This window comes from Coenobita brevimanus, chromosome 69 (assembly GCF_032717465.1).
Source record: "Coenobita brevimanus isolate Jiangsu-jjx chromosome 69, ASM3271746v2, whole genome shotgun sequence".
In the NCBI taxonomy this organism is placed as follows: Eukaryota; Metazoa; Arthropoda; class Malacostraca; order Decapoda; family Coenobitidae; genus Coenobita; species Coenobita brevimanus.
In genome coordinates, this window is record NC_137022.1 from 24,535,541 (window position 1) to 24,562,200 (window position 26,660).

A 26,660-nucleotide genomic window follows, 5' to 3' on the forward strand; every position below is an offset into this window, starting at 1 on the left:
ATTTAACCTTAAAATAATCCCGTGAAATGCATTAAGTCCTGAGACACCCAGTACATGTAGTTCTTACCAGTAATTTGTCTTTATCTCTGAACCCATCACCCTACTCCGTGAAATACAAAGTGCGGTGCTTGTAACCCATGCTGTAGGCGCGCTGTGCTACTGTATATTTCAGCTTGAGGAACCCTTTTTCCTGTAGTTACATGGCTGGTGGTTACATGTTGGTGTGTGGGACGTGGTACTGAGCTGGAGTGCTATTATGTTGCTTAAGTGCCACCTTTATGTTGAAACTTGGATTTGGTGTTTACCTGTGTGTGTGTGTGTGTGTGTGTGTGTGTGTGTGTGTGTGTGTGTGTGTGTGTGTGTGTGTGTGTGTGCTTTCCTCCACTGCCTATCACCTGTCTTCCTCACACACTTTCTGTTTCCATCTTTCCTCCCTCTGTCTTCTGTAGAACTTCCTGACTTCATCCCTTTCCCCTGTACACAACCTTATTTCCATCCTCCCTCCCACCCTCCCATCCTTCCTTCCTTCCTTCCTTCTTTCCCTCTCCTTCACAAACTTCGCTCCTTCCTTTCATTCTTACCTCCCACCCTCCCTCTCCTTTCCTTCCTCCCCTCACTCTAATTGCCAAAGTTACTTCCTATCCTTTCTAAGCCCCCACCCCTCCTCTCTCCTTCTTTCTTTTCACTTTCTTCCATCATTCTCTCTCTCTCTACCTCCAATTGCCAAACTTCTCTCCTTCTCTCCTTCCTCCCCTTCATCTTCCCTCCCCCCTTCGCTCTCCTTCCCTTTCTTTCTCTTTTCTTTACGCCATGCCAGATGTCGAGGGTTTGCGTTTCTGAGAGAGAGAGAGAGAGAGAGAGAGAGAGAGAACTGCATTTCAGAGCTATAATAGTTCTTTCCTCCCTCTTACCTACCTTTTGTCCTCTCTCTTTCCTACCTGTCTCCCCCCTTTATCTTTTTTCCCGCCTTTGTATGTTTCCCTGCCTTATTCCTTCCCTCGACTCTCTTTTTTTTTCAGTTTTCCTCTGGTACCTCCCTCTCTGGTATAACTCTTTCTAATTTGTTTTTAATATCCTCCCTCCCTATCTTGCTCCTCTTCTTTTCCTCCTCCTTCTCCTCCCTCTTCTTCCATTCTTCCTTATTCATTTTTCTCCTTTTTCTCCTTCTCTCTCACCTCTCTTTCTTCCTCTGGTTTTCTTTGTTTCCTTCCTCCCCCCATCCCTGCCTTCCCTTCTCCCATTCCCCCCACATTTTCCCATCCTTCTCCCACTTCTCCCATTCTTTTTCTTTCTCTCCTCCTCTACCATCTTCCCGTCTTTCCTTCATCCACTTCTTTTTATCCCTCATTTCCATTCCTCCCTACGTTCTTTCCTCCATCCCTCCTACTCATTTTTCTTTCTTTTTGTCTTTATCCACGTCTGATGTTTTTTTTTCTTTCGTTTTCCCGCCATATCTTTCCTTCATTTTTCCTTCCGACTTTCATTCTTTTGGTCATTCTATCTTTTCGTTTCTTGTTGTATTTTCCTCTTCCCTTCCTTTCCGTTTTTATTCCATCCTCTGTGTCTTTCCCTTATTCACTCTGCCTCTTTCGGATTTTCCTTCTTTTGTTCCCTTGTTTGCCTTCCTGCCCTTCCTCCTTTCTCTTCACGCGCTCCTTCCACTTGTCTCTCTCACCCTCAGTTTCCTTCTTCCGTCATTGCCTACCTTTCCTCCCTCTCTTCCTTCCCTTCTCCCTTCATTGTCTTTCTTCTCCATCTCCCCTGCCTCCCTCTCTCCCTTCCCTCGCTCCTTTTTCTTCTCTCACTCTCCTTTTCTTTCTCCCCCCTCCCTCCTTGTCTCCCACCATAAAGTCAGAATCTTGTATACAATTTGGTGTTCCCCGAGAAGCCTTACCCGGTCCCCTACGCGCCTTAATGTGGCACTAAAGCCCGCCCGTGAGAGTGCTGTTGGGCCCTGAACGTGCCATCACTGCTCTGCCCTCGCGTGTTCTCAATGTTAACTACAGTGTCTGCTATTCCCAGTGCTGAGCCTTTTTTTTTTTTTTTTTTTTTTTCAACAGCCGCGACAGCGAAGCTGGTATTGTTTACAGGTTGTCTATATGTTAGCACGATAACTTTGCAGCCGCTCAAGATATCATCACAAAATTTTACAGGTGTGTAGTAGGGATGAAAATCGCCTACGAGTTCGAAATTGGTGAAAATAGGTCAAGGTCAAGGTCATATTCCGAGTCGCGATAGATATATATCGGCTCGCGGCTGGCGTGATTCCCTCCCTTGAAGGGGGGCTCCAGTTTACTACTACTACTACTACTGCTACTTCTGCTGTTATTATTATTATGATGATGATTATTATTACGTTATTTCATTGCGTGTTCTCAAGGTTAACTAACATAAATAGCATTCTTTTTTTTTTCACGCGTTTATAGTGTGGTTAAAAAAAAAATCATTAAGATTTCATCGCTTCTGACTTTCTTCTGCTGATTTATCGTCCTCAGCTGAGAGAGGCATGGTTTGGTATATTTCTCTGCCCACTGTGTATCTGTAAAAAAAAGTGACAAACTCGACTTAAGTATGAAGTAAACGCTGTGAAATATCGGCGAAGTAGTCTCGTCGATCAAGGAAGCTCCCTAACACCTTTTCCTAAGTGATTTATTTTGTAATTTGCACCTTACTGTCCTATTCTGTGTTATATAAATCCATCAAACCTCGTCATACCCTATATAAATAACGTACTAAAGGGTATTAACCAGCCATAACCAGAAATAAGTCGCTAAGGAAGAGGAGCTAAGGAGTCTCCTTACCCAATGAGAGTATGAAACCAGGGGAGCCTTCCACACTTAGTATTTTTTGTTACGTTCCACAGGTATTCATTGGCCCATTACAATGCACTTATCCTAACAGGTGTAGTAGTAGTAGTTGAAGTAGTAGTAGTAGTAGTAAGTAATAATAATAATAATAATAGTAATAATAATAATAATAATAATAATGACGATGATGATTCCGGTAAAAACAAGAAGGTAAGCAACTCTTATATCCTTTGTTCTGATCGCCAGGAAGTATAACTAGGAACCGCCCTTTGATTTCTTTCCGTACATGACCCGGTGAAAGAAGTCGCATGTCCGTCTCCACATCATACGAGCCACGACGCTGTTGACACCAAAAGAAAAAGTAGAAGTTTTTAGGACGTGGGTGGGAGAGATACAGGGCACAGATAATGAAACAGAAGGTAGTGGTTGTAGACGGTGGTGTGGTGTAGGTTTTGGTGAAGTTGTAGGGAGGTTAGGATGAGGGTAGGAGAGATACAAGGCACAGTCGTTGAAACAGAAATACGGTGGTAGATTGTGGGTATGGTGTAAGAGAGTAGGGTAGGCTAAAGGCACGCACGGTGACACACAGCGTAGTGGTACCAGTAGTAGGCACTGTTATGGTGTAGGGATGGTTATTTGGTTATTACGGACGCTGAGAAATTACCTCCCCCGCCCTGTCTCTCTCTCTCTCTCTCTCTCTCTCTCTCTCTCTCTCTCTCTCTCTCTCTCTCTCTCTCTCTCTCTCACACACACACACACACACACACACACACACACACACACACACACACACACACACACACACACACACACACACACACACACACACACACACACACACACACACACACACACACACACACGAGGGAGGTCCGTGGGTAGGCTAGTATTCTTTTCCCCTCGTCCCCTGGGTACCAAACAGACCCATTTATGTTTTCCGAGTAGGTTTTCCTGTAATTGGATAGCAGGGTTGGGTTCTGATGGATTATATTTTTTTTTATACTGTATTTATTTATTTAGTCCTCCTTATTATTATCTTGTTCTTGTTTTTGTTGTTATTGTTATTCCTCCTCCTCCTCCTCCTCCTCCTCTTCCTCCTCCTCCTCCTCTCCCTCTTCTTCTTCTTCCTCCACTTTTCTTCTTCTTCTTGCTTCATTTTCTTCTGCTTCCTTCATTTTCTTCATCTTCTTCTTCCTCCTTGTCGTCGTCGTCGTCTTTTCCACAGTCATCATTATTATCATCATCATCATCATCATCATCCTTTTTCATGAACATTACCTCCTCCTCCTCCTCCTCCTCCTCTTCCTCCTCCTCCTTCTTCTCCTCCTCCTCCTCCTCCTTACGTAACCCTTAGCATTCCGTACATTACCCCAACACTAATTCTACCTAACGCAGTAAGGCAGGTATGTATGGAGACCTTACGCAGACATGGGGCCTAGAGAGAGAGAGAGAGAGAGAGAGAGAGAAAGTCTTACATATTCTCGTACCACATATCAGCATGACACAAATCCCACCGCTATGCAGAGTCGCAGACACATAGATATATGGGGAGACCATACACTGACATCAGAACAAGGGACGAAGAGAGGAAAAGGAGAAGAAAGGAAGGAAATAGGAGAAGGAGGGGGAGAGGAATGGAGGGGGAGAAGGGAGAGGGATGGAAGGAGGGAAGAAGATAGGTGGAGATAAAGTTTGGAAAGTAGAGAGAGGAGGAAGGGAGTAAAAGAAGAGGAGGAAGAGTGGAATGGAGAGGGAAGGGAATGGGGGATGGGAGAAGGAGGAATGGGAAAAGGTAGACGTAGATAAAAATTAGGAAAGCAGAGAGAGAAAGAAGAAGGTTGACGGGGAAAACAGATAGAGAAAGAATAAAAGGGAGGGAGAAAAGGAAAGAGAAGGGAAAGGGGGAAGAGAGGGAGGGATGAAAGAAGGTAGACACAGATAAAAATAGGAAACAAAAATAAATTGGTGAGAAGGAAGGAAAAAAAAATAAAGGAACTGTGCTACATTGGGGGAAAATGAGGGAGCGAGGGAAGTACTCAAAGTTAGAAGAAAAGAAGGTAAAGAGGAGGAGTAAGAAAGAACGAATAGGAAGGAATGGAGAGAGAGAGAGAGAGAGAGAGAGAGAGAGAGAGAGAGAGTAGTTGTTGTAGGGTAGATAGGCGTTGAAGAGTTTATAAATAGAAGGTTGAGTACCTTGATGGAGAGAGAGAGAGAGAGAGAGAGAGAGAGAGAGAGAGAGAGTACGGCCAGCAATGAAAGAGAGGGAATGGGAAAAAAAATCAAAATAGTGCGAGTTGAGGAGTATGTATTCAAGAGAAAGAGAGAGAGAGAGAGAGAGAGAGAGAGAGAAAATACGCATTGGGAAAAGACCAGAGAGGGGGGAGGGTCGTCACTCTCCCCTTCTCTGCCTCTCAACATAAGCCTACTTGTCGCTAGCTGGCACTAATGCGGTTACCCTAGACCCGAGGCTACACTCTGTTATTTGAGCTAGTCCTGGATTGGTAGCATAAGTTTTTTTATATTTTTTTATTGTAGTAGTAGTAGTAGCATTAATAATACAGTAGCAGCAGCATTTATAATTATATGTAGAAGGGATAGCTGAATGTAATTATGGTACAGTACTAGTAGTAATAGTATTAGTGTTAGTAAAAATAGTAGTAGTAGTAGTGATACCAACACTTAATCATAATGATTTCATAGCTGCTGAGTAGTATGGGTAGTAGTAGTTACAGTTGTCTTGGTACAATAGTAATAGTACAAAATGAAAATGAAGACGATGATAACGCATATTAATATTGTTGTAGTTGTGCTGGTACACATGTAAATAAAGCTCTGTATCTGGGAACGTGAAAATATAATACCTTTGTGAAATGTTAACAACACTGACTGTACACACGCTCCGTAGCAGTACTCACTACCCCCTCCCCTTCCCCAGCAGCTAAAGCCACAAGCCAGTTACGTTTGCCACCTTTCAGTCAGTCTTAACTCTAACTCCTTTTGTACTATTTCACCTCAGATTTGCAAGTCACTGGTTTTAGGCTGAAAGGGGTTGGTTTTGGGGGGGTAGTCTAACAGTTATTGATTCCCAGTCTACCCTTATTGATACAGTATATGAAAATAACCACCCCTCATTGATATTGTTACTCGTGTGTGTGTGTGTGTAATTCACCGGATCGGTCAGGATCACCTGATGGTCGTGATCGTCAGCATTTTACCCTCCCGGAAGGGAGCTGAGAGCTCATATAGTCCGATCTAAGGGCAAGGCTGTGACCTTCACACACCCACACACCCGTCCCCTTGCTCAAGGGGGACAGTAACCACCCACTTCTTCAGTGAAACTTTTCGCAACCTGAGCGAGGCCCGAACTCCCGTCTACCAGATGGCAAGCGAGAACGTTACCACTGCGCCAGCGAGCGGTGTGTGTGTGTGTGTGTGTGTGTGTGTGTGTGTGTGTTTTGAGCCAGACCACAATCGGATGTCAGGGTACATTAGTTCCTTGTGGGGCTTCAGTTAGTTCCCCCCAAGAGAGAGAGAGAGAGAGAGAGAGAAAGAGAGAGAGAGGGATACTCGTGTGTGTGTGTGTGTGTGTGTGTGTGTGTGTGTGTGTGTGTGTGTGTTTTGAGCCAGACCACAATCGGATGTCAGGGTACATAAGGTCCTTGTGGGACTTCAGTTAGTTCCCCCCGAGAGAGAGAGAGAGAGAGAATCTTGCATTTCCTGTATATATATATATACTGCAGTGTATGATGGTGTAGCTGAGCAGGTACAATAATGCTTCATTAGCAGACAATATGATGGGATGAAGGAAACTGTATGAATGCATTGTTTCCCATAGATAGAGTACTTCACTAGGAACATTTCATATGCTGTTTTTCAGCCTCCAATACTCTGTTTGTCCTGCATACAAATGGTATATATAGTAATTCTTTATCATAAAATTGTTTTAGTGTTGTATATATTGTGTGAACTGCTTTGATTTTTGGCCCCACTGTATGTGATTTTAGGCATCTGGCTATAAATGCATTTTGTGTTATGAAGCAATGTTGGGTCTGGTTAGTACTTGGATGGGTGACCGCCTGGGAACACCAGATGCTGTTGGCATCCCTACGTGTCAAGTGGGGTTGGTGGAGGATTAGTGCCCCTCTCTGTAAAACAATTAACTCTAAGCCCTTGGCCACCCCGTGTGGGATACATGGCGTCTGGCAATGAATGAATGAATGAAGACCTACTTTGAATGTGAAGCCCTTATGGTGTGGTGACTAATGCTTCCTGTTGCTTGCAGAGAGGTGCGAGGTGTGCAGCCAACAATTGTGTATGGCCGCACATGTGAGGAGCTGCCCACCCGGCCCTTACGTCCCCCGCGGCCCAGGGTTGTGGCTGCCTACACTGGTCCAGGGGGCGGCCTCACTTCTGTCAACCGCAAGGGTCACCCACCACTGCAGCGAGACGAGCCTGACCTCGACTATATTGATGCCGATGATGCCGCCTCTGACGCCCAGCCCAACGCTTATGTCACCTCGCAGAAGCCGCCACCACGTAAGACGCTCTACGCTGACGTCGCAGCGTATTTCCGTAAGCGTGATTCACCAGTGACCAAAAAATACGGTGATGGGGTTAGTGAAGGGAAGAGCATGGATTCATTGGATTGTGAGCCACCTTCCTGGAGGGGGGAGGCACCCTCTCCCCTCTCCCCCCACCCCGCCAGAGCCCCCCCCTCCACGGCCTTTCTCCAGTTTGGTGAAGGACCCCTCAACTATGGTCTGTCCCTCCCCCCAGCTGCAGAGGATAGTGGTGATGGTGGTAGGAGTAACAACCATAGCAATAGTAGTAGTGGTAGTAGTGCTTACCCCACAATTGACAGTGCCAGGAATGGTGGTTATGGTGATGGTGGTAATGGTGGAGATAGTGGTAGGGATGAGTGCATGATGGAGGAAGTATTAATTAGCTGTCGAGATGAAACAGAAGATGGCACAACGGTGGTCAACCAGCTCATGATGCAACCTCAGCAGCAGCAACCAGCCGTAGATGACAACCTCAACCCTCTAATAATGGTGGACGTAACGACAACCACCACCACTACCACAACCACAACCCTGGACAATGAAATCAGTAACCTCACCACCACAACAACCACAGCCACCACAGCCTTGGACAATGCACCTAATGGTGGTGTGGGTGATGTGTGTGAGAATGGGAACTATAGCGATGGTGGTGAGAGCTGTGGTGAGAGTGGTGATGATGACAGTGGTGGGGTGACTTCGGAAGGGGAGGGCAGCAGCGAGGTCAGTCAGAGGTCAAAATTTCTGACCCTTGACCTGGTTGAGGCGGCTTTAATGACAGGTCAGTCGTTGGCAGTTAAAAAAAAGCAGCAAACAAATGACACTTTGTTTTATTGTGCACTCTGCTAGTTAGCGCCAGAGACGTAAAAACGCATGATGTACAAAATACTGTACTGAGCACCTTCATCCTGTAGTTCATTTCCTTTTTAGTATCTCTCTTCCATATTCTCAGTTTTCTGCTTTCTCTCTTATTTCTTATTCCTCTTACTTCTTCCATTTTTCCATATTCTCTCTCTCTCTCTCTCTCTCTCTCTCTCTCTCTTTGCTTTTATTACCTTTTATTTTTTAGATGGAGTATATCATAACTTTGGTACCCATCCTCAGATCCTCTGTATAGCTGTTGCTGTCTTCTGTTTTCCCCTCTTTCCTCTTGTTCACTTCCTTAAGGTCCTCTTTAAGGCTTCTCTCTTTTCCTGCTCATCTCTTTCCATCTTCCTTTTCTCTTATTGTACTGCATTTCGTATTTTCATCCCTTCTCACTTCGCTCCTTTGCACTTCCCTTTTTTCTCTTCCACTTCACCCTCCCACACTTTCTAGCTAACTACATTTTTTTTTCTGGTTGGCATGTGTATTCAGTGTGCAGATACAGTAAATCTTTGTTATAAGTCACCTTTTTATATAATGTTTTTGTTATTAAATCCATGGTAAATTTGCTATATATATATACATATATATGTTTACTGGTATGCATTAAAGATCCATTGCCACATGTAAATCCAGTAATAATTACAGTACTAACTGAATGGAAATAGTTGTGATATTTTGCACCTTATCCCTGACTTACAATGAAAAGTGCCTGTAATTCTGTAGCTGTATTTAGAAACTGCGGCCCCTTTTTGTGTAACTGTAATTTTACGAGTAGTTGATTAAAGACAATAGCTACTCCCCTCTCCGTATACTTATGCTTTTCCCTAACCTTTCCTCCCATCTCCTTAAACTAAAACATCATTTGGCTGAACCTTCATAGCTCTCTAGGTATGACTGTGTCTTGTCAAGATCTGAAGAGTTTTGATTACTGATACTGTATTTCATAGCTGTTCATCCCTTTTGTGAATGTGTGGATCTTTTTTTTTTTTTTTTTTTTTTTTTTTTTTTTAAAATAAATAATAATAATAATCAGAGTGAGACCAAAGCACTGAGCATGGCTGCAACAGATTGGTTTGACAGTTGTATCATACACAGTGGGATGTTTTACAGTTGACATACGTGGAAAACTTTTTCATCCACGTATGATTTGAGTACGAATTATGTCTGAGCACGGGGTTGTTTGTACTTTAAGTTATTCAGTTTGGTATATATGTGTCATATATACTATTTTGTTACTTAGAATAATTATTAACCATAGCATGCTTTTCTTACCCTTTCAATATGATGACATCCTGTCTTACTTTATTCTGGCTATTGCCAGAAGTTTTACAGTACTGTACTCATTTTAGGGAGACCTCTCATGGTGAAGGGGTTAGCAACTTCGGTATCTTCATTAGACCCTTCAGAATGATGGGGTGTTTTTAGCTTATTTTGGCAACAGCTAGACAGCTTCATTCTGCCTGTGGGAAACCCTTGTAGTGAAGGGGTTAATGATATGCAGCATTTGTACACAAAACCTTGTGTTGCGCTCTTACCTTACATAGTTTTGTACTACAAAATTTTACGCATGTTCAAAAGAACTTTTGTAGTTTACATCATTTTTCTTTATATTACTGGTATAAAATGTTTTCACATTTAGTACAATAGTAATTTATGTATGTAAGTATTGTAAAAGGAATCAGTGTTGTGTACTTCAAATTGTAGTGTAGTTATAAGAGTCCATGTATCAAGTTTTGTGTATTATTTAGCTGTACTTGTGCATCACTCATGTACTTGTTATAATTATTTAACAACCTTTGCATGGACTGAGAAAGCACAATTTCTGTGTGTGTGCATTTTATTTTACTTTTATTTATTAATTTATTTCTTATCCTTAGTGAAATGTTGTAGAGGTGTATTTGTTTTCATAATTATTTCAATATTTAGTGTAACATTGTTCTGTTTTTTTATGTACTATAGTTTAAATTAATGTGTAAGTTATTTACTTTTTTGCAGATGACAGAATAGTATTTAATATTTTTTAACATTTTTACTTGTTTGCTACTATGTAGATAAGTTTTCAGAACATTTTTTTTTTTTTAATGAAACTTTTTTCATGTCGGGGTATTGCTTACTTTTTTAACATTACTGTACTGTATTTTTCCGGTTGTTCAAGGTAGAGTTTGTTTTACAAGTCCATTGTTACTGCATCACTGTTTTTATGTAGTCCCATAATTTTTATTTCCTTTAGTATTTGGTATTTAGTGCCTGCATTATAGAACTCCCTTCTGGGGCATAGCTTTCTTCATGGCTAACAAGGTGATAGTCTAACCTGGGACAGGGATGCATATTATATTTATTGTAATTCCTTCACTACACTGAGGTCTTTTTTATTTCATTGTTGCTGCAACCAGATGATGTTTTGCAGAATGAGAGAGCCTCCTCGTAGGGAAAGAATTAATGACAGTTGTATTTAATTCACTTCAAATAATCTATTGTCATGGTGAGTAAGGTTGTCAAACCATTTTATTCAGCTCAGGGAAGACTTCTAACAGTGAAAGAGTCAGCAACAGTCATCATTCTCCCCATCATTAAGCTGAACCATGCAGAGGTAGGCAGAATAAAATTAAAACTGTCATCAGATTGAGGAGGGTTGAACTCTTTCTCATACAGCTGAACTCCAGTTAATCAGACAGTTATTCATCAAGCTGTGTATCATACAGTTATCCAAATGCAGTATTGTACAAGGTATCCATATTCCCATTACTTATGGTATTCAGAATCCTCTTTTATCTTCCAGTAATTATAAAAAAGCATATTACCCAGTCATTAACCTCTTTTTCCCACATATGTCATTTATGCCTTTACCTGGCCATGAACAGCTGATTTTATTATGGTTCAAAGAGACTTTTAGAATTGTTGGGATTAGAGTTAGCCTTCATTATCTTCCTCAGTAAGAGCTGCCTTTTCTAAGTTGAATAAAATAATTTCCAAATACAGTAGTAAGAATCAGCTAGTAAAGTACAACATCCGGTTCAAGTAATCAAGGTACCTGATTTTCCATTTTTAATATCCAAAAGGCTCTCCAGCATAAATTATTTCCCACATAATGCAAACTTATTTAATGTGCTTCACTCCTTCAGTCCTCTATATTCTTATCACTTAATGTGTTGTATCATTTATAAGGGCTCCAACATGCATGCATTGGCCTTGGTCACCTAATGGTGGCTGTCCATGTTGCTTGATCATTGGCAGCCCCCTTAGTCAGTCTTTTAGTCCAGAAGTCAGTCTTTGACCTCATCTCAGCTCTTTTTCAGTCAGCCTATTGCAACCCTACCCCTGACGTTCACACTTCTCATCTTCTGCACCCAGTTGTCATAAATGCCCCCACCTTCCTCCCCTCTCCCGGTGTTGACCCGAGCTTCCTGGAGCCACTGTCTGACTCACTTCTTCTTCATTTCTGCAACATTCATGACCTTTCCTCCAACTTTTGCTCTGTTGAGCATCACCTCTCCTCCTCTAAACCTCACCTTCTTTTCCTAACTGAGACTCAGCTGTCTGAGGCAACTGACAGCAAACCCTTTTCTGTATCCTCCTACTTTCTCCATACTCATTTCAAAGTCAAAGGTGGCTGTTGTGTATATATACGCAACAACTTATCTTGCTCTCGTGTTCCTGAACTCAATTCTTCTGAATTCTCCACACTCTGGCTTCGGCTTTCCTGTCATTCTCTGACTAAATTTATTTGTGCTGTTTATTTATCCCCTAATTCTACTGACTATCAAAAATTCTTCGACTATCCTGCTTCTACGATGGAACACATTCTATCCATTTCTCCTTTCTCTGAAATCTCCATTCTAGGAGATTTCAATGTTCACCACCACCTTTGGCTCTTCTCTCCTTTCACTGATCCACCTGGTGAACAAGCATACACCTTTTCTATCCTTAATGACATAGAGCAGCTTGTACAGCGTCCCACCTGTATCCCTGACCGCCATGGAGAGAGCTCCAACATACTTGACCTCTTCCTTACAGCTAATCCTTCTGCTTACACTGTTAATCTTTTCTCTCTGTTTGGCTCCTCCTATCACAACCTTAGCACCTTAACCTGTCCTATCGCTTTGGTACGGCCTGTGGATCCTCCAAAGAAATGTCGTCTGTGGCACTTTGGAGCTGCGGATTGGGAGGCCCTCAGGCAGTACTTCTTTGATTTTCCATGGAATGATTATTGCTTCCATGGCCGGGAGCCATCTGAGTGTGCCTTGTGCATTACAGAGGTTATTCTCTTGGGCATGGAAGCATACATTCCTTTCTCATATCTTTTGACTAATGCAAGAAAGCCATGGTTTAATCACGCATGTTCTAATGCTGTCCGCAACAAGTAGAGGGCCTATTAAAGGTACCGGACCCAACCCACTCATGAATCACATCTTTATACTTTTCTGCCCGGAATCATGCTAAGTCTGTTCCTCACTCTGCTAAGAATAATTTTATCTGTACTAAATGCCCTCAACTCTCCAACTCGAATTCTTCCCGCTCCTTCTAGCACCTTGCCCAGAACCTTTCTAACAACTTTACCTTATCATCCTTCCCTCCTCTTTTCTACTTTAATGGCTCTGTAGCTATTTCTTCTACTGATAAAGCAGATCTCTTCGCTCAGACTTTCTTCTCCAATTCGACCTTAGATGATTCCGGTGCTGTTCCTAAATCACTTCCCCCCTCTGACTTCCTCATGGCTGACAGTAAAATTTCTTCAGCTGATGTATTTTCTGCCATCACAACCCTCAATACTAACAAGGCATATGGGCCTGATGGAGTCCCTCCTGTTGTTCTCAAGAACCATACATCTGTCCTTACACCCTGCCTAGGCAAACTCTTTTGTCTTTGTCTGTCAACTTGTACCTTTCCTTCTTGCTGGAAGTTTGCTGGCATTCAGCCAGTCCCAAAGAAGTGTGACCATTCCCAACCCTCTAACTATTGTCCAATTGCTTTAACATCCTGTATCTCAAAAGTTTTCAAGTCAGTTCTTAATAGGAAAATTTTAAAGCATCTTACCTATCACAACTTTCTTTCTGATCATCAGAATGGGTTCCGTCAGGGACGCTCCACTGGTGATCTTCACACCTACCTTTCAGACTCATGGTCATCCTCTTTTTGGGACTTTGGCAAAAGCTTTGCCATTGCACTTGACATCTCAAAGGCTTTCGATCAAGTTTGGCATAAATCTTTAATTTCCAAACTGCCCTCTTACGGTTTCTATCCTTCTGTCTGTGCCTTCATCTCTAGCTTCCTTTCTGGTCGTTCTGTAGCCACTGTTGTAGACGGCCACCGTTCTTCTCCTAGATCTATCAACAGTGGTGTTCCTCAGGGCTCTGTCCTATCACCAACTCTCTTCCTTTTATTCGTCAATGACCTTCTAAGCTGTACATCTAACTCTATTCACTCATTCACTGATGACTCCACCCTTCACCTTTCCATTCAATTCCCGCAACGCCCATCTTAGCAGTTACTTCAACAAACGAAGGATGAGGCTATAGCACACCTAATGTCTGACTTGGCTCATATCTCTGACTAGGGTAAAAATAATCTTGTTGTTTTTAATGCATCAAAGACTCAGTTTCTACACCTATCAACCCGACAAAATCTTCCACAAGTGTACCCACTAATGTTTAATAATATTCAGCTTAATCTTGCATCATCCTTGAACTTGCTTGGGGTTTCATTTACTCGGGACTTATCTTGGATAGATCATATTACATCTCTTGTAAAATCTGCTTCCAAGAGATTAGGTGTGCTAAGCCGACTCTGTTCCTTCTTTACCCCTGCACAATTGTTGACTCTATACATGGGTTTTATCCGCCCACATACAGCTCTTTTCAATAGGGTGGAGTCAAAGGCTTTTTGTCTCATTAACTCTCCTCCTCTTAATGATTCCCTACAATCTCTGTCTCTTGGCTGCACTGTTGCATCTTTATCTCTTTTCTATCACTACTTCAGTGGTCTCTGCTCCTCTGAACTGTCTGCATGCATTCCTCCACCTCTTCGACGGGCGCGTAGCACCCGTCTAGCAGCAATCTCTCATACCTTTTCTGTCCAGCTCTCTAGTGCAAGAGTTAACCGTTACTCCCAGTCCTTCATTTATGCAACAGGTCAACTCTGGAACTGACTCCTTCTGTCTGTATTTCCTGTTTCCTATGCTCTCCAATCTTTCAAACGCAGTGTGTCCAGGCGTCTTGAAATGAACGGATCTTGAATTTGTCTCTCTCTTGTATTTTGTTTTTTCTTTTGGAAGGAACAGCTATTATGGGCTCGTGGCCTTTGGTTCCTTCTTCTTCACATTAAAAAAAAAAAAATTATAAAAAAATAAAAAGAGGTTCATATAACTGATCACAATTAGCAGTCTTTCTCCAGAAGCACTTGATCTGGAAGATGTCAATAACTTTCTGTAAGAACAGTTAGGGTTCTGCTCCATACAGTATATGGAAAATAGGGCAGTTTGATTACCTGCATGCCCCTCAAGGATCCTTGCTGGCCTGTACGAAAATGTAATTCAAGGAAAAGGAAGTTATATCAGATAACTTTTCGTCATGTATCACTGACAGTTTGTTCACCCAGTCACTTAAATGAAGGATTATAAATGATTTTATTCTTGACTTAGGAGACGCTCTCTTTGACTGATAGGCTTCACCTGACCCAGCTTCTGTACTGTCACCACTGTGTGCTAAAATTGTACCCTCTGTCGTTAGTACAGGCCATCCTTGTAATTACGATATGTGTTTGGGAATTCCCAATGTTGAGCCGGGGTATCATTAAATGGGAACATTTTAACATAGAAAGGATAGGGATGCATTTGGAACTCTTGGGATCCCCCTCCTTAACCAAGTCCAAAAGCCACCCAAATGAGTTCAAAAACAAGCTTCTAGCTCACCTAAACCTTGCTTTAAAACGAGCTAAATTAAGCCTAAGAGCGGTTTATAACCCACCTAAACCCAAATACAAAATCTGAAAATCATCAAAAATAAGTCTGGAAAAAATCAAATTAGTAAACTGTACCCCAAAATGACAGTGTTACCACATCAATGACTGAAACACAATCTGCATCTATAAACAGTTTATAAATCAGCCTAAACACAAAATTTAAGTCAAAATATCATCAAAATTGGTTAAAAAAAATCCCATTGGATGAAAACCCATCAGATTACTGGGGACTGGCTATGGATAGGCAGGAGAGGGTGTTTTTTTTTTTTTTTTTTTTTTTTTTTTTTAATACATCACTAAGGCAGGGGAGGGTGTTATTTTTTCATTTTTATTTATATTTTTTTATACATAACTAAGGCAGGGGAGGGTGTTATTTTTTTATTTTTATTTATTTTTTTTATACATCACTAAGGCAGGGTATTATATAGCGATGGATTGTATAGCATGGTATGACTATTTTGGTATCGGCATCAGTCATGTCAGTACTGCATCAACACAGTCACACTAATCCCAGGGGCATTTTTTTTCCTACCCTCCCTTATAATCCTCAAAGGATATAACATACAACCAATGAATACAGTATTCCAGTATGATTTTTGTCAGATCTGCCTATCATTGTCATCTTAACCAAAGTTCCATCCCCCACTCCCCCCCAAAAAGAAGAAATGATAGGCCTGCAGAAGTCCATTTCAGAACATAATACACCTTTTCTGTACTTCCCACCAATTCTCATCCTTTGAGCTAAGAATTTACCTTTTCAAAATTCCCTTTCTCTCAGTCCTGAATATAGTATATCTTAATCCCTTTTGTAGCCATCCTCTTCGTTTGATTTGGAAGTAAAAAAATGCTAGTCGATGCTATCATACCATACCAGAGAATTGAGAGGTGTTTTTCAGGTGTTCACCCTGTATACTTTGTACCATTAAATGATAGGCTAGTTGCTGGAATGTATTTTTTTCTTTCTCATGCAAAACACATGCCAAGACAGATATTAGTCTCATTTATTTTCAAGGAGTTTTTTGAGGTTCTTATTTGTACTGAATAGAATGCTGAAGCGTAGATCATCATCAGTTTGACACAGAAACCTTTTTCTGTACACACTCTGTGGCCTTAGGCAAATGCATCAGTGGTTTATCACATGAATATTAGATGTAGTTTAATACTGTACTGTAATGTGACTGAAGGAGGATTAAGTGGAGATGAATTACTTTCGTTAGATGAGAAATAATTTATATGGCATAGTAAATCATGACAAAAGTCACTCATTGATATAGAACTGAAAGAGTGGACTATGTTGTACACACCTCTCACATTCTTTGTACTTTTACTTACATCATCTAATCTGTGTATCACTCTTCAGATATGCAAACTAGTCCCAACTCTTCAAATTAATGCTGCTGTGTATTTAAGGGGTAGCCTATTAATAACATGCTGCATTTTCAGTATTTTTATCCCATATCTTCCACCTGTGCTTGAATGCCACTAAGAAGGTCACTGCTTGTTGTATTATTCACTATATTAACATTAATTCAGGTTGCATGTTTAATGTACGGTCACTTCGTACGTAGTGTTTTTTTTTTTTTTTTTTTTTTTTTTTTTTTTAAGTCAATATTCTTATGCATTTTGTGTTCTTGTGTGCCATGTTGTAATTATCAGAATACCACCAGTCTAGTTTAATAATATTATAGACTTTGTGCAACTGTTCAACTGCAGATGCTTGTGACAGTATTGTTATGTTACCATATTTCTCATTTTTTTTGTAGTGTCTTCAGTTCATATATAAATTTATGATATTCATCTTATAGAAATAAAATGTACTGTACTGTAATTTCAAGAGGTTAATAATATTTTAGTACAGTTAAAATTAACCCTAGTCATTTTGAATATTATCATAAATTCATGACACCAGGGAGCTTTGCTTTAGCTCACTAGTTTAAGTCAGCATTAAATAACACTAAAGTCTGAGATTTCCATAACTCAGATCATACCAAATTTTATTTAATAGTCATATCAGTGATTACATCAGCAAGGTGGAAAAATTAGGTTAGAAAATTTTTATCCATCGTTGTTACCATTCTTTTTATCCATGGTTTTGCACTGCTCCCTTTGGCTTACCCATATTTGTTTACATTCACTTTCCCCCTTTAGCTCCTGACCCTGACCTGAGACGTAGTGAGTCTGAGGAGATCGCGGGTCTGGTGAACTGGAACCGCCCCCATCGACGTGCATACGGACTGTCAACCACACTGTACGAACGACATCCCATCACCAGTGAACGGGCAGGTTAGTAATCCATGGTACTAGTGTGGGTGGGGATGAGACAGGTGAGGAAAGAAGACAAAGTGGGGGAAGCGGTGGGAAGAGGAGAGATGGGTGGAGAGCAATGAGTGGGTGGGGAGAATGATTAGGAGAGGGGAGAGGGGAGAAAATGGGGAAATGAGTAGAGAGTGGGGTAGAAGTTTGAAGTAAGAGGAGGGAAAAGAAGGGAGGGAGTGTGGAGAGAGGATAGGGGTAAGATTAAGTTGAGGAGTACAAGTGGGGGAGGGGACAGCGTCTGTAACATAAGGCATCAGGTTAAGCATGCAGGTGAGCCAGGAGCCACAGTAGCATCAACAGTAACTCACAGTAAAAGCAACAACACCGTTAAGTAGTAGAAGTTGTATATGAAAACCTGGAATGCAAAGGGCAGAAAAGTTTAGTATGGAAGGCTTACATAAACAAACATAGTACAATAAAGTCCTGCAGTCCATATGGCAGGGGATTGAGGGTCTTCCGGACTATTGTTTTTTTTGGGACTATTGGGAGGACACTGTGAAAATATTAGAAATATGTACTTTACATGATCATTAAATAAACACGTTAAAATGATATGGGTTACTGTTTTACTCACTGGAAATGCATAGAAGTATAGATGGATAGTTGGAGGCAGGTACATTGAAGTCCAAGGGCAAGTCCAAGCCAGATAAATCCTTAGATAAAGCCCTGGAAAATTTGAAAAAAAGCCCAGAAAATTTTGAAAATTTTTGCCCTGACAAATTCTGAGTATTGGGATTTTTGGATTATTGGTGATTGGTTTTGGAGGGCTTTTACTGTATTCTGCACTAGCATGATCTCATCCCTTTCCTCCTTACAGGTAACCCCATAGCTGATGCATTTGGTGTGGTGGCACGAGAGGACAGTGCGGTGTTGGCATTGGCTGATGGTGTGAACTGGGGTGAGAAGGCAAGTGTGGCGGCACGATGTGCTGTCCACGGTTGCCTCCATCATCTCAACACTGCCTTGTACTCACCTGCTGCAGCACCACCTGAAACTACCAATGTGAGCTTTATTTACCCATTCTGTTCATATTTCATTATGGCTTGCCGACCTCCAGAGTTTGTTTTTATTATTTATTTTTATTTACCGATTCTCATTCCTTGCTTTTTGGATCCCACGTTGCTCCATCCTTGAATAGGAAAAAGTGGTTAAAATGATAATTATAAAGTTTCAAAGTTGGAGGAGAACATGCATTAAATCATCTCAGGTCTTATGCAGACAAGGATGGAATTTTTCTTTTGTCATCTAAATGTGGTTGAAGACATATAGTGGTCTCCAACACCTTAAATGATCTGGACTACAGTAGCCTTGCCACTTACACTCCTGTACTCTAGTTAGTAGGGTAGTAGGGGGTTAGCAGATATTTGTTTACCAGTTATTTCATTTATTATTTTTAATGGAAAGGCTAGGAGGTGGCAGAGATTCCCCTTCTAAAGAATGTTAAACAGATGAAAGCCTAAACCAAAATCTTTTCTTATTGAGACACCTGAATAAATACCATTTACACACTGGAGGTCATATGTAGAATGAAATTACTTGTACTTGTTTCATTATAATGATGTTTTTTAGTAACTTAGCCTGTGATCATCTTGCTTAAAGCTAGCCAACCATCAGAGTGCCTTAAAGTGTACTAATGTAGGTTCCCCACACCCTGGCAGGATATCTTTGTGGCACTGCTAAGGTCCTTCCATGCAGCCCACAGCCTCATTCTGCAGGAGGATGGCATGCTAACAACGTTGACAGCTGCGGTGGTGGCTCCCCTGGCCAGCCGAGACCAGTTTGTGGTGTGTGTGTGCAATGTGGGGGACTCCTTAGCTTACGTTTACTCCCAGAAGCATGGGGTGCGGGAGGTAACGCAAGGTAAGCCCAAGTGTTATACTGTATTAATTCAGGACAACACACTCATTTTTCATAATAAGATTATTTTATTTTGATGTTTTAATATTAACCCTTTCAGTTCAGTGACATTTTGTATTGGTTTATTCTTTCTAATCTCTGGTTGATTATATTGAGATCTATCGAATGCCATAGAAGTGGAAGGATTGTTGAAGGTTTTATCTAACCTCTGAAGTTCAGTCTCCCCTATGCTGAAAAAAATAGTCTAGAAATAACTAGAAGAAAACAGAGAAATACATCATGATAGGGTGAAGTCCACAGTAAATCACAGAAAATTGTCCTTTTAGCTCTCCTTGCTGCCCAAAAGCTGATTTGCCAGTTTCCCCAGTTTACATTATCAGTGGCATTATCAAGAAGCTTACACATGGTGCTGTTATACACCCTGGGTGGATGGTGGTAGATTGTGGTAACCATCATTCACTGATTTGATGTGGTGCTGCCTACTTCATCCTTCACCTTTACCTTTCTTTTTCTGTGTCTGCCCTCATCTCTTCCTATTTCCTCTCATCCTTCTATCACTTTATTGCTCGTCTTTCCACTTCAGGTGGTTCTGTATTGAGTGACAAGCCTAATGGTTTCCAGTAATCCAGGAAACCATTTACTACACTTGATGATAACCATATAACCAAACAATGGGGTAATGTGGCACTTACTGTGGTGCCTCCATGAATTGGATAGACACAAATATGGCATCCATCCAGGGACCAAACTTCTACACTCTTCCCTTGGCCTTAATGTTGTAAGGCACTGTCCACTGCAAGGGAATATAGGTTCACTGCAATGGATAGCCCTGCAGGACAGTTACTTGCTTGTGGTTGAAGAGTCTGCCTAGCCAGACAGACCAGGAGTACTCAACAACAAGAAAATATTACTGGGTGGAGCAGCTTCATTGTCCATCAGGGAGCCAACCCTCGCCATATTTTCCTCCACCTTGTTGTGAGAAGAACCATGATCTGATCTGGCCTTGGTGAGCTGCCGTCTGCCACAAGGAGGCACTCAATCACTACACAGTGTATGTACTGTACTATACCTGTAGAATGGTCCCACAAAAGCAGTTACAGGTACTAACCTGAGGTTGATGAGTCTCCTTGACCAGACAGATTGGAATTAAGCAGCAACAACAACAACAACAGCAACAATAACAACACTACCAGTTGTATGAAAATGCTTTGATGTTTTGCAGCACATCCCTGACTTATGAGGACTACCTGCATATAGGTAAATACACACTCTGTATAAAATGCTATATTTAGCATTGAACACAGGTATAGGCAGGATCTCGGTAAAGGGAGGCCACTCTTGTAACCCTGTCAGCAGTGTCAACTGAAATTTTTTCACAGGAGTTCATATTTGCATAACAAAATTTTTTTTTTCTTTTTTTTTCAGATATGGATTTACAAGTAAAATTAATGATTAGCCATGCACCAGTTATATACTCAGGACTGTATTAAAATTATATGAGTCTGTGGTAGTTCTTTGACAGCATTGGTAACAAACAACAAAGAACATTGAAGAAAAAGTTTATTTGCAGTGCAGCCCGGTATCATGTCTTTCCGAATCCTGGAGAACGTATGGAGATGCAGAAAAAACTCCCACTTGCTCACAGCTTTGTCCTTGAAATAACTGATTCATACCAGTTTAGAAGGGATGGGTCACAGCCTTCCATCCACCATGGATGTTGGCATGATTATTAGTTACTTTTGAAGGAAATAGCCTCTTTAAGAGCTTCACTCCATTTATTTTGATATTTTCATTATTCTTGCTACTTACAACTTATGAATCTTGTGACCCATCTTATTGAACATGTCCTGTAGTTCCCTTGCGTTTGTGCTTTCTCATTGTTTGTTTCTGGATTATGCCTCACCTCATATTTTTATTTAGAAATTAGAATTGTGATGATGAGGATGATGATGATGATGATGATGATGGTAAACAAAACTTTCCTCCTTTTTCAGGTTCACATGACATCTACAGCATGCGTGACATGCGTGATGCCCTGGGTGCGCTTGGTCCTGTTGATGGCCAGAACCCCGAGTTAAACAATCTGACCTGTTCCCTCACTTACTGTGACCCGGGGGATATCGTCTTCCTCACCAGTGATGGCATTTCCGATAATTTTGATCCTGTCGTGGGCAAGTTTGCCATCCCACGGAAGGAGAAGGAGGCCAAGAGTGCATCCAAGGAACCCCAGAGTACTACAAGGCCCAGCAGTGGCAGCCAGGTCAACGGTGTTATGGAGCAGGAGCAAAGACAACAGCAACAGCAACAGCAACAGCAGAATAATAGAAGCTCTGGAAGGGAGACAGGGAGAGGGAGTTCATCAAGCCATGGCAGTCGGAGAAATGGCCACCAGCACCAGCAGGGAGGACGAGCACAGCAGCAGCGGCAGCACCAGCACTCACAGCACCAGCGTGGCCGCAGCAGGAGGAGTCAGCAGGGTATCGGTAGCAAGGATCAGCAGGCCTCCCACACCAGACCTACCAAGCAGGTTGGCACCACAAACAGGCTTTTATCTCACTCTTCTACCCAAACAAGTTATCATTTAAAACATTAAAGTCTTAATGTATTTATCAGAAATAATAGTAGTATATGCTTCACTCATGCAGCTACCCCTCAGTAAAATAAAGCTGTGAAATATTTAATTTGACCTTAAGTTTGAATGGAATTTACGTATATTGTAGATGAGTTTAAATTACACTTAATCATTTGTGGACTACAGCCTTGGAATAGTAAGGCACCTAGATAATCAGATATAATCTTGGGGGAGACAGTGTTAGGATACATGAATACTGGGAGGCTGGAATATACAAGAGTTATTACACTACTCTAATTTATTTGGTTTGTGACATGGTGCATATAAGAAAAACAGACAACATATTATCACCCAACTCACGATGTGATCATACTGTCTACAGATGATATCCTTTTCCTGCATATTTCTGTTTACATCTCATCCATTTCACTGCCTCACATCAAACTTTCAGTTATCCAGTTCATTTAAATTATCTTATCATTCAGGAGTAGGGGTTTTGAAAGATATATTAATTGACTGCATTGTGGTAGGTGGGGGCGCTCACCATCCACACACTCGATGTAGTGCTGCTCTCAGGTGTCTGCCCTTTCCTCTCCATCCTTCTTTCCTTCCATTCTCTTCTGTCTTTCCTTCATTCTTTCCTTGTCCTTCTGACTACGGGTGACTTTACACTCCCTCTTCTGTCTTTCATTCCTTCATTCTTTCCACTTCCCTCAGCCTGTGGGTGACTCTACACTGAGTGACAAGCCAAATGGTGTCCTGTGCACCAGGAAACCATTTACTACGCTGGATGGTAACCATATAACCAAATTTTGGCGCCTGGTGGTTTAGTGGGTAGTTACTGCGCTCCAGTCGGATTGAGCCGGTGAAGGTTTATATCCAAGGGGTGGTTGGGGTTGATTGCTCATGTAATGCCACTCAGGGATGAGTGAGGCTGGTCACTCTCATCTTAAATGTCGGGACCAACTGCCTAGCCCCGGGCTCCTACGCTCCTCATGGGGCAATGTAGGATTGGATGATGGATGGATGGATGGATGGATGTTGTATTGTATTATTTGTGTTTTCTGACGTATGGTACAATTTCCATTTTCCTTACATTTCCAGTAGTGTACCAGTGCCAGTGTTCTTGTTTTGTTCCTCCTCAGTCTTGCTTTCACCACTCACTTTGTTTCCATCCACAGCCACTGTGCAATGTCAAGTCCGTGGGTGCTGGGCTGCCAGAGCATGGGGATGGGGAAGAAGTTGAGGCAGATCCTTTCCTTCCATTGGTGGAGGCTCACCAGCGACATGAGTTGACCCTACTCAGAATGGAAGACCTCCTACGATTTGGCCTGACGTCACCCGGCCCAGTTACTACAGCCCAGGGTCTGTGCCTGGAGATGGTTCACTTTGCCACCAAGTTGACCGTGGCCAAGAGGAGGATATTGGAAGACCCAGACCTCTATGCCCCCTCGTCTTCAGCTAAAGGTTCACAGCAACTCTCTAGATCTGACCAGCGAAACAGGAGGAGGAAGGTGAGCAGGCAAGGACAGTAGTTTTAATGGCACATATTAAATAAAGGCACCTGGGACTGAATCAAAAAATGAATATCTTTATGCTGATTCCAAGTTTTGAGATTATCAAGGACTGGTTGAAGCCTATGGACTTGAACCATAATCCATCATCATCATCTTCATCATCATCACCACCTATTTGTTATTACCTAATAGTGATTTTACTGATGGAAGTAGGTTCATAATGTTTCCTCATTAGTTACTCTTATATTTGCGTTTCCTCCTGTGTTCTTGTGCAGATGAGTGAATGTGGTTACTTCATTATAGTTATTGCAGATGTGTGTGTGTGTGTGTGTGTGTTTGTGTTGCTTATCCAGGATTCAGGAAATGTGAATAGTGTATGATTGACCACATAGTTCATTTCACTAGGTGTGCTTATGACAGTTCTCCTTCTTTTGTGCACTCTCCATCCATGCTACTTGGACCCTACGTCACCCCATCCTCAAGACAATGATGATGATGGTAATACAGTAATTTATCTGATTTGATACAGGTTTGTGAGAAGCTGGCACTGGTACCTGGGAAGCTGGATCATGCAACGGTTGTTGCATACACAGTTGGGGTCATTCCACGTGACCCTGATGACCCAGACGACGATGATCCTGTGGCCTCCCTTCCCCGCACAGCCTTCCGCCCTGCCCCGCTCGCTTCTCCAGACTCCACCCGCAGCCTGGTGTCTCAGCTGGATGAGGCCCGACCCCCAGATCTCATGCCCTCAGCTCATGATGCCAGCCACCACACAGGGTCTTTCAGCATAGGTCCTGCGCCTTCTCCTGCCCCCATGAGAGTAGGGACAGATTCCAGTAATGTTAGATCTGAATCCTTCAGATCAGGTGCCTCTGAGGTAGGATCAGATAATTGTAAGTCAAGTTCAAGCTCCTCAAAAGCAGGATCAGATATTTGTAAATCAGGGTCAGGTACCTCTAAAGTAGGATCAGATATTAGTAAATCAGGTTCAACCACATCTAAAGTAGGATCAGATACTTGTAAATCTGGATCAGGTTCTCCGGCCCCCAGTAGGATATCTGGGGAGGCAGGGAGAGGGGAAAAGGTTGGTGGAGAAGGTGGTCATGCCACTAGCAGTCTCTCACAGAATAAGGAAAACATGAGTCCAAACACGGGTCAGGTACCGTGCCGACCTTCGCTCATAGAGACCATTGTTTAGGACGTGGAAACCATGACCTTTGCTGACCCTTTCATTACAATGACACCTTTATATTTTTGCTATCGTCATATTATTTTATTCAGCTTCGGAAACCTTTTGTAGTAAAGGGTTTAGAAACAATCTGTGTTAACCTCTTTATTATGATTGGTATCTCTTACAAGTAGTATGGAATCATTAGATGGTAGCAGGAATAAAATCCCTGCAGAGTCATGGTAATGAAGGAGTTACATAGATAGCAACAGTCCTGAGCTAGTTTGTGTGTGAGGCAGTAGGTGAACTCATTTAGTACAGAGTAATTTACTGCAATAATTTTACTATGGGCTTCATTTACACTGTTCTAGCAACACCACAAGCCAGTTGAAAGAAAAAGATGTTTTGATCCAGTGTGGTAAAAATTCTAAACACAGCATTTCAGTGTGCAATCAGAGACAAAAATTCGCCTGCTGTCTGCTACGTATACTTTACGTAGGGCATATCCGTCACTTTCCTCTCTGATGCATCTTATCAGAGAAAATCATACATGAGAAGAGAAACATACCATGCCTCTCTCAGCTGAAGAATAAGAGCCAACCAAAAGAAGTTAGAAGTTGAAGAGGTGAAATGCTAGATGAACTTTTGTCTCGAGCTGTACATTGGTTAGAAGATACTTACAGTTTGTATTGTATAAATTCTGCTTTATTCATAATACTCAACAACTCTTTAATTATTAGTAAGTGAAGCCAAGCATTACTAAAGATACAGAAGCATACTGTCCATGATTAGACAAAAAAACCTAACCCTTTAAGGATGATTCATCTTTATTTTGTGAAGATAATCTGAGTAGTTTATGACATAGTTAAAATTATGTTAAGTCTGGCAAAAATGTATAGATAAATATATCTTGAGCTAACCAGATTAAATTAATCAAACTTGATTTTGAGTATCAGCAGACTTCTTGTTACTGCTTGAATTTTTGTCTTCTACCTTTTCCATGTATCTGCAAGTCCTCTCCCTATACTGCAATCCTATCAAATTTTCCCCAACATGTAAAATAATACACAAAATCCCCATTAAGTTGACAAAGAAATGCTTTCTTATCACTTGTCATCAGGTAGTCAACACTTTTTATATTGAAACTCATAACATGAGGGACAGTGGATGTAAACTTTGATCACTCAGACATGGGAAAATGAACAAGATGCAAGTTACTGATCATTTATTAAGAATCTATACCTTTTACTCATCCCATAAAAACATAGGAAAACTTAAATGGGAATATGTTGTCTTAAAATCTGTTCATGTTTCACCTTAATTATGATGATCCTCCTTAAAGGGTGAAGGCTTTGATTTTCAGGCAAGTTGTTTTTGTAGCTTGACAGGAAACAAGGACCACAATGGTGCATATGTTTTCATTTAAATGTACCGATGAGTGAAACGTCTGTGATTTTTTAAAAGAGAACAATGAAAGGTAATGGTAAATGTGTTCGACCTTTTTGTATGACACTTGTCACTCGCAGCTCAGTCACCCACCCCATCATGCAACCAGTCACAAATACCAGTCATATCAGTTGTTTGTACCAGCCTTTTCTATATTTCTACTGGCACATCAGTCAATAACCATAACTCACTGAATGCAGGTACAGGCACTTGTTGTAAGTTGAGGTTGTGTTCCTGGTGGTATAGTGATTAGAATGCCCCTGTCGTAGTGGTGGTCTTTTATAGGTTCACTTCCTAAGGGGTGAATGGAGGCTTCCAAGCATGCAGTCCCATCAGGAGAGGCAGGCTGATCATCTGCCCTTAGATTTACAGAGTTACGGTACCCTAGCCTCAGTTTCCAATACCATGAAGGGGGTAAAAATGGGATTAGCTGTTGCTGTTACCATATTCCAGTATCAGTGGACCCTGTCTCGTCAGGACACCTCATGCATCAAGGGATAGTTCTTGCGGTAGATGTATGGACTGAGTAGTCTTACTCTGGGCCTCTCATCTGATGGGGCAGTAAAGGATTGTATACTAGTAAAGGATGGA

General features: G+C 41.6%; 1 protein-coding gene across 1 annotated transcript in view; it reads left to right on the top strand.

Moving 5' to 3' along the window:
- The window catches only part of LOC145406031 (uncharacterized), a 65,066-nt gene extending 40,358 nt beyond the window's left edge, over positions 1–24,708 (top strand). The window contains exons 2-9 of the mRNA XM_080277218.1: positions 7,090–8,147; positions 17,339–17,473; positions 18,324–18,508; positions 19,165–19,366; positions 21,358–21,890; positions 23,117–23,449; positions 23,982–24,253; positions 24,572–24,708. Coding sequence (XP_080133344.1) covers positions 7,090–8,147; positions 17,339–17,473; positions 18,324–18,508; positions 19,165–19,366; positions 21,358–21,890; positions 23,117–23,449; positions 23,982–24,253; positions 24,572–24,653 — 2,800 coding nt within the window. The 3' untranslated portion in view covers positions 24,654–24,708. The remainder of the gene's footprint in view (positions 1–7,089; positions 8,148–17,338; positions 17,474–18,323; positions 18,509–19,164; positions 19,367–21,357; positions 21,891–23,116; positions 23,450–23,981; positions 24,254–24,571) is intronic.
- Positions 24,709–26,660: the final 1,952 nt, after the last annotated feature.